The sequence below is a fragment of the Peromyscus eremicus genome, chromosome 1 (genome assembly GCF_949786415.1).
Source record: "Peromyscus eremicus chromosome 1, PerEre_H2_v1, whole genome shotgun sequence".
Taxonomy (NCBI): Eukaryota; Metazoa; Chordata; class Mammalia; order Rodentia; family Cricetidae; genus Peromyscus; species Peromyscus eremicus.
The window spans coordinates 118,039,685-118,048,450 of record NC_081416.1 but is presented as its reverse complement, the minus strand read 5'-3'; the positions used below and the strand labels follow the sequence as shown (position 1 = coordinate 118,048,450).

The 8,766-nt window shown below is 49.7% G+C and overlaps 1 protein-coding gene across 1 annotated transcript; it reads right to left on the bottom strand.

The window, feature by feature from the left end:
- Positions 1–106: 106 nt before the first annotated feature.
- Rccd1 (RCC1 domain containing 1) lies at positions 107–8,632 on the bottom strand. The gene is made up of 8 exons (XM_059272435.1): positions 8,418–8,632; positions 5,716–6,037; positions 5,176–5,578; positions 4,966–5,087; positions 2,324–2,422; positions 1,878–2,048; positions 1,133–1,162; positions 107–799 (listed from the first exon to the last, which is right to left on the bottom strand). Exons 2-8 carry the CDS (start codon positions 5,882–5,884, stop codon positions 648–650), a joined length of 1,146 nt encoding a protein of 381 aa, XP_059128418.1. The 5' UTR covers positions 5,885–6,037; positions 8,418–8,632; the 3' UTR covers positions 107–647.
- Between the last annotated feature and the right edge of the window lie 134 nt (positions 8,633–8,766).

The window sequence follows — 8,766 nt, the reverse complement described above, 5'->3', positions numbered from 1 at the left end:
AATATATTAAAATAAAGTGTATATAGTTACCTTTCAAAAACTACATGTTGTTTTTTCTCCAAATCAATGGTTGTTTGGTCTATTGATTAAAAAACATTGAAGAGTGTTTCTCATTTGGGTAAAATACCATTTTATTCACATATTTTCATGTTTCGGTATTTTCTCATTTTGCAAAAACTATTAAAGCTTCTGGACCTAGGGTAAAAAGCTCAGATGCTTGTCCAGCACATAGAAGGTCTTGAGTGTTTTTTGTTTTTTTTTTAAATCCCTGGCACTGCTCCAAAAAATAAACATTTATATATACATTCAACTCTTTCATACATGCTTCATAAGATTTGTCTTTATCTTGGGGAATTTTTTTTTGGGGGGGGGAAACGTTTCGAGACAGTTTCTCTGTAGTTTTGGTGCCTGTCCTGGATCTCACTCTGTAGACCAGGCTAGCCTTGAACTCACAGAGATCCGCCTGGGTCTGCCTCCCAAGTGCTGAGATTAAAGGCGTGTGCCACTGCTGCCTGGCTATCTTGATTTTTTTTTTAAAGTCATGCACCTTCAATTCAAGGCAAGGGCATGTGTGACCTTGTCTCTAAACTTAATGTTTGCATGTTCTCATGACAGTTCCTGCTCACCCAGGCACCATCAGTGGCATATCAGAGTTTCTCTCTTTCCATTGCATACACGTAGGTATTCCAGGGTCCACAGGTGACAGCCCTTACTTCGAGTTGTTTTTCTGCAAAGTATTCCACACGGCAGGGTCGATCCAAGCTGCTGCTGTCCTTGTGGCCAAGCTGTCCATATTTACCTAAAATGAAATGAGCCCTTTCTCTGATAGGCCTTGCTACTTTTCCCTCCGGAAAGAAGCCAGCCCGGACTGCTGTGTAGGGCTGTACCCACTACCCTGCTGAGGATGGTGGCAGGGACTCCTCTAGCTTCCCTGCTACCTATGTCAAGATGGTCAGAGGCACCTCCTTCCTCTGCTCTCTGTCCCCATCCAAGGGAGACAGGTGCTTCTCAGTCCTCTTCCCATTCATCAGGCTGAAGCTCCTACCCCCACTAGTTTGTGTGGCTTTTGTCACCTGCTCTATATTCTCAGGTTCTTCTTCCCCTTGGAAGAATACAAACTCTTTTTACTTACCCCAGCCCCAGGTATAAAGTTCTCCTGTTCCTGCAACCAAAGAGACAGTAAGGAGCTGCACCACTGTTCTGCTACTGGCAAGATACTACTTGGTCTGCACAGGCCATTGACGACATGCTGTAATTCTGATACGTGCAACTGCTATCACATTTGGGGTAGTAAAGGACCCAGTTCAAAAAAGCTTAACTTCTAAGTATCAACGATTGACCTCGGTGCATGGAGTCACACACTCTAGACTGGGCAGGTTTCCTTCTAGAAGGAAGAACCTATTGGGTCTGAGGCTATGGAGCTGTTAAAGGTACACAAGTAACCTTTTTATTTTATTTATTTAGTTGATTGATAGTTTTAAACAGTCCTACTATATAGTCCCAATCTTTCTACCTCAGCCCAAGGATTAGGATTTATAAGAGTGTGCCATCATGCCCAGCATGAAAGTGAGGCAGCTGATCATAAAGCTATATATCGAAAGATGCTATAATATGATAGTTTTGTTAAAAATGTAGCTCAGTAATTGGCTTGCTTAGCACGAGATGCCCTAGATCCAATCCCCAGCATACAGAGAGTGCAGTGGCATGAATCTATAGCCCCAGCTACTCTAAAGCCTGAAAGAATCGCTTGAGCCCAGGAGTATGAGACAAGCCTGCATAATAAAGTGTATGATGGGCAAGGCAAAGTTTTGGTTTTTGCAGCCCCCAGCTAAAGAATGAGATGGAGTACTGCTCCACCCTGAGCCTGTCCCACTCACGTGTCACTACGGCTGTGTGTCGGGATCCGCAGCTGGCCTTGACGGCATCTGAGCCCATGGGAAGATCTAGTAGAGCTGGGAAGGGCTGGATGGCTATGAAGGGGGCAGGAGCTCCACCATCAGCCATAGCTGCTTCCTCTCCTTTGAAACAAGCTTCATTCAGTTCCGCGGCTTTAGAATGGTTATAATGTTTAACATTGGGGCATGGAGATGACCCCCATCCACACACTGCGTCTTCCTACAGTAGCTCTATTAAACACTTCCTCTAGTCCCGGAGCCAGTGCCCAACCCTTACTCAACAGACCTGTGGGTTGTGCAGTGCCAAAACTGGCATCAGCTTCCCCACAGCAGTGAGTGGTATCCAACAGTTACCAGGATGGGTCATGCTCCTGAGCACCTGCAGCTCCCTGTCCAGCACAGTAAAGAATCCTAGAGACTGACCTTACCTTTCCCACTCACTGTCTTCTTGTCCTCTGCCAGGCTCCTTATGGGCAAGGCCAGCTGCCCCGACTCATTCCAGCCCCAGATATAAGTATCCCCAGTTTCTGAAAGAGACCGAGAGGATCCATGAAACAGACTGTGAAACCCATCTACCTATATCCTCTAAACATCCCCACTACCAATTCCTAGGGACAAGAAAAAGCTACCCTGCCCAAGTACTCCTCCAAGCAAAGATGGCCCGCTACCAAGTCCCAGCAGCTTTCTTGTCTTAGACTCCCTGCCCATACAACACCTTTAGTCACACACAACCCCCCTTTTTTTCTTCTTCAAGCAGCCTTACTGTGTACCTCTCTGGCTGGCCTCAAAGACTCTACCCTGGATGCTGGACTATAAGCACCACCACCATGCTCAGCTTTGCTATGGAATAGTCTTTTTGTACACTGTGAAGATGTGTTGTTATCAATGGTTTAATAAAGAGCTACATGGCCAATAGCTAATCAGAAAGAGGTTGGGCAGGACTTGTGGACAGGCAGAGAGCTCAGGGATGAAGACGGCAGAGTCGCCAGGAGATGTAGGGAGAAGCAAGATGAATATACCGTGTTGAAAAGTAGTGAGCCATGTGGTAGAACATAGGTAAGAAATATGGATTAAAGTTGTAAGAGGTAGTTAGTAACAAGCCTAAGCTATCAGCTGAGCATTTATAGTTAATAAGCCTCTGTGTAGTTATTTTGGAGTTGGCTGGTGGGACAGAAAATTAGCTACACATCTTTTCTTCCCACTTCCCCTTCCTTTCAGAGATGAATCTCACTGTGTTACCTAGGTTGGTGTCTAACTCTAGCTTTAAGTTCTTTTGTCTCAACCTCTCTAGTAGCTGGGACTATGTGTGAGCAACCAGTTTAATCATCCTTTAACTCCCTTGCTAGGCCAATTCTACTTTTTTTTGTTTGTTTGTTTATTTTTGTTTTTTGTTTTTTGAGACAGGGTTTCTCTGTGTAGTTTTGAAGCCTGTCCTGGATCTTGCTCTGTAGCCCAGGCTGGCTTCAAACTCATAAAGATCCGCCTGGCTCTGCCTCCTGAATGCTGGGATTAAAGTCGTGTGCCACCATTGCCCAGTGCCAACTCTATTTTCATCCTTTTTTTAAAAAAAAAAGTCTCTGTGAGTTCAAGGCCAGCCTGGTCTACAGAGCTAGCGCCAGGACAGCCAGGACTACAAGAGAAACCCTGGTTCCAAAAACAAAACAAAAAGTGAAGTCAGGGCTGGAACCTGGAGGCAGGAACTGAAGCAGAGACCACGGAGGAGTGCTGCTTGCTCCCTCTGCTTTCTTACTGCACCCAGGACCACCTGCTCAGAGGTGGTACAGCCCCTGTACCCATTTCAATCATCAATCAAGAAAATGCCCCTACAGACTGACCTACAGGTCAATTCAATGGCCAATGTCAATCGAGGTTCCTATTTCCAGATGTCTCTAGCTTGTGTCCAATTGATAACACACTAATCAGGACACATGTCTAAGATTTACTAACACTACTTGGGAGGCAGAGGCAGGAAGACAGAGTTGAAGGGCAGTCAGTTTGAGGCCAGGTTGGTCTTAAATGAGACTTTGAACACAACATTCACTAAGAGTAATTTTACCTCTTTGGCAAGCACAAGGTCTCAAGCTCCTAAACCTTAGGTGTGAAACTTCCCTTTAGGCCGTTTCCAGCCCTCTGTCCTCTGCCTTCCTGCCCAGGTTGGACCCCACTGCCACCAAGGCCTATTATATGAGAACATTAGAACATTAGGGTATTAAAAGCCCCAATCAGAAAGATTGGTAGCAGCCAGGCGGTGGTGGCGCACGCCTTTGATCCCAGCACTCAGGAGGCAGAGGCAGGCGGATCTCTGTGAGTTCGAGGCCAGCCTGGGCTACAGAGTGAGTTCCAGGACAGGCTCAAAAGCTACACAAAGAAACCCTGTCTCGAGAAAAAAAAAAAAAAAAAAAAAAAGACCAGTAGCTTCTGGGTCTGTAAAGATGGCTCAGTGGTTAAGAACACTGGCTGCTCTTCCAGAGAATCTGGATTCAGTTCCCAGCTCGCACATGGCAGTGAATAGCTGCTTGTAACTTCAGCTCCAGGGGACCCAGTGCCCTCTTCTGGCCTCTCTGGACACCTGCACAGACATTCCACCCATCTTTTTAAAAAAACAGCAACTTATCTATACTCTCTCTGCCCCAAAAGCCCAGGAAATGGCAGTACCACCATAGTGGACCCACACAGCATCACACCGTCACGGCTACCTGGGCATATGTAGCCCTCTCCATTCTTTCTTTCTGGCTGACCTGTCTCTTAGCAGTTCCCCTGGATGAGTGTGCTTCCCTTCTGGAGTATTTTAGAAAGCAGCCTTGGTAGCTAGCAGATGGATGGGTGTGGTAGAGAGCCCAGTAACAGAAAGGTAACAGCTACAGCAGTCAAGGTATAAGAGGGTGGTGGAGACAACGGGCTAACCCTGCAGATACTGAAGAGTCAGCAATGATTGGGCTGGGTTGAGCTTGGAATGAGGCCTATGCTAGACTACCCACAAACAAAACAAAACAAAACAAAACAAAAACCAGAACAAGAGGAAGGAGTGGCCAAGATCGCCAGCTTGCTGGAGAAGCCCCAGGTCACTCACCACTCACACACACGGAGTGCCAGCCACCTGCGGCCACCTCGGCCATCCGCAAGCCTTGTAGTGCTTCTAGCAGCCTTGGCTCCAGCTCCGCCTCCAGCGTCCCGTGGCCCAACTGTCCATGCCTGATCGCGGGAGTCCCTGATTAGCTACAGGTACATTCAAGAGGCCACCTCCCCGAGCGTCACCTAATCACACGCAGCTGGTCCTCACCTGCCTCCACCCCAGGAGAACACCTGGCCCGCTTCGCACAGCAGCAGCACATGCTCGGCACCCAGCTCCAGCTGGCGCACCCGCAGCTCTGGGGCCAGAGGCTGGCAGAAGGGGGGCTGCCGGTTCACATAGGCATGGGCACCGGGCAACAGTGGCAGGGTGCCAGGCCTAGCCTCACTGCTGGGTTCATCTTCCCCTTGGTCCTCTGCACCAGAAACCAGGTTCTGGACCCAGAGGGGCTCCCCCTGCAGTGCCGAGCCTGGAGTCCAGGCCTGCAGCTCTGGGCCGGACCCGCCCTCGCCCTCGTCACGCAGCACCACCAGGAGTTCCTCTGAAGCCCATGCGTCCCTACAGCCACTTGCTGAGCCGCTCACGGAACCTGACAGCTCCACCCGGCCTCCACCTGCATGGGCAGAGAGTGGCATGGGACACATGCCAAGGACCCGGGGAAGGGTGCAGTGATGTTGATAGACAAAGGGTGTAGGATATTTCTGGGTGTACAGGGGACAGGCCCGGAGTTGGGGTTGTGAGGGTACTCACGGGTCACCAGGGCGGTGTAGCTCCAGCTTGGACTCACTCGGCAAATGTCATCACCGGCACAAAGTGGTTCAGGACTGTGCACCGAATGGCGCCCATTCCCAGAGCCCAGCACTTGCCCAAAGCCGCAGAAACCAAAGCCAAACCAGGTCCCATGCCGTTCCCTGGCCATATTCACGCCGAGCCCTCTGTGGGCGGCCACCTGGCTGGCGCGTGGGCTACAGGATGGGAGGTTAAGGCTGTAACCCCAGGAGATGCTTGCAAACAGGACACCTCAGGAATGCAGGCTAGTCTGGCCTTCCGAGGGGTGCTGCAGCTGCAGTATCTGTAAAACAGGGACCGGATACCATCTGCATTCAGTCCCCCTAAGCACAGAGGCAATTGCTGTCCATCCCACTACTGTTCCCTGAGCAGAGCTTTGGCCAAAGGTCCCATCAAGTGTGTGACTGTTAACTGTCTGGAGCTGGTCATGTCTCCTACTTTTGGCTCAAATCCAGTGTGCCACTGTATATTTAGTAATAGTCTTTTCTATCAAACAGTATAAAACTGGCATCCAGGGCAAGGAATTCTTAGGATTTTTGTTTGTTTGAGACAGTGTTTCATTGTGTAGCCCTGGCTGTCCTGGAACTCACTCTGTAGACCAGGCTGGCTTCCAACTCACAGAGATCGCTTCCCTCTGCCTCCGAAGTGCCAGGATTAAAGGTGTGTGCCAGCACCACCTGGCTACGATTTATTATTTTTATTTTATGTGTATGGGTGTTTTTCTTGAACATATGTGTACCGTGTTTGTACGTGGTGTTCCTAGGGGCAGAAGAGGGCGTCAAATCCCGCAGTACTGGAGTTAGGATGGTTGTGAGCCATCATGTGAGTGCTAGGAATTGAACCCAGGTCTGCAAGAACAGCAGTGCTCTTAACCACTGGGCTCCCCACCCTTGATTTGAGACAGGCTTTCACTAGGCAAGCCTGTCCTAGAACTCAGTAGGTAGAACAGGTTGGCTTCAAACTCAGAGATCTGCCCACCTCTGCTGAGATTAAAGGCGTGTGCTACTACCTCATCACCTGGCCTGGAATTCAGATCTTTTTATCTCCCCGTACTTGTAAGACTTTTTGGCAACCAGTTTTTACTACTCCCACCCTCCACCTCCAGTAAACCCTTTGTTTACTGAAAGTCTCATGGCTGCATTCCAAGAAGTCAGTGGTCTGGGATCAGTAACCCTTTTCTCCTTCCTCCTTAATTCCCTGTGGGCCAATTCTTGTAAAACTAGGGTGTAGTGGTGCACACCTTTGATCTCAGCATTTGGGAGGCAGAGGCAGGTGGGTCTCTGTGAGTTGAATTCCAGGCCAGCCAGGTCTACAGAGTGAGTTCCAGGGCAGCCAGGGCTACATAATAAACCTTGTTTCAAAACAACAAAAAGTCCAGCCAATGAAGAATATTGTAGGTCAGACCGAAGCCAAGGTGAAAAAGACGGTCCACCTGGGTTAGAAGAAAACCAAGTGCATTTCTTGACTGTGTTCCGCTCTTCCCAGCACAAAGTCTGCCTTGTCGAGAAACTTCAGTTGAAGTGGTCTCTTTCTTTGTGTCCCAGAACTTATTTCTAACACCACAAAGGATTTGAGAGGTAGTTAAGTGAGAGATTAGGTGCAAGACTAGGATCCAAGGTCCCGTGTTCCAACTTCCCAGCCTCGAGAACTTTATCCCACAGTCTTGAATCAAATTGGCTCCATTTTACTGTAGACTCCCAATCACACAGCAGGGGCGGAGCTGAGCCTAGTCCCATGGATTTATAAGCCTCTACCCAACAGGCAGTGGAAGGAGAGCATTACCCCACAGGCCTGGAACCTGCGTGTGCACGCCTCTTAAGCTGGATCCTATTGCACTGTTTTCACAAATCGGGTGGGAAGCCGGGCAGTAGTGGTGCACGCCTTTAATCCCAGCACTTGGGAGGCAGAGGGGTGGATCTCTGTGAGTTCAAGGCCAGCCTGGTCTATAAAGTGAGTTCCAGGAAAGGTGCAAAACTACACTGAGAAACCCTGTCTCGGAAGAAAAAAAAGGGGGGGGGGGGTGAGAACAGCGTTGCTTATATGTACTTTGCAGAATTGTTTGAGATAATTGCAAATCAAAATTTTCAGTGGTAAGCTTATTAAATACAACAGTATTTAGTGACGAAAATGACCATTGGCTCTTACGGGTTTCAGAGGCATCTGGACAATTTCCACTGGCCCTTACTCAGTCTTTTACTCTTTCAACAAACCTTTATCGCGCCTTTCCTTTGGCTTAATGAAGTGTCTGTGGGCCCCAGGGAACTCACGCTGAACTGGGGAGACAGACAGTCGCATGGTTCCGACAGCAACGTCAATTCATTCGACTGGACCAGAACTTTACAGCCACTCTCGTCTCTTAAATCAGATTTGAGACCACAGCTCCTGGACCCCCAACCAAGAGAACCTTTGACCTTACCCATGTCCCTGTACCCTCAAGCCAGTAGGAAGCCCTTTCGGCGGGAAATCTCGAAGGAAACTGGCCCGCGCATTGTAACGCTGGGCTCCGGGATGGACCGGCAGGGCAGAACGGGTTTAAAGGCCCGCACGCCGGGCAAGGCAGCCATTGGATACTGCAGCCTCTTCGGAGCCAATCGCAGGCGCGAGCGGTGACGTCACCGCTCAGGGGGCGGGCGCCCGGACGTGCTCACCGGCGCAGGGTTTACCTGTCTGCCCTTGAGTCCTCCGCCGAGTCAATGCGGGCCGCTCCCGGGAGTGGGCGCCGACACCAGCGGACGCGGTTGGAACCACTGAAGGAATACTCATGAAGACCCGAGGGAAACGGCAGGCGAGGACCAAGCCCTGACACCCGCCATTCCCTTCGAGCAAGGCGGGAGGTGATTCACCAGAGCAAGCCCAGGACTGTTGCCCAGACCGGAAGAAGTAGTATTAGTGCCTTCACTGATTGGCCCAGGCGCTGTCACTCACATCTACTGAGCCAATGAGCTCCAATTTCCAGCCTCTAAGAGGTTGGTGTCCCCGGCTAGAAGGGAACCTGTCGGAGCCACGCCTCTT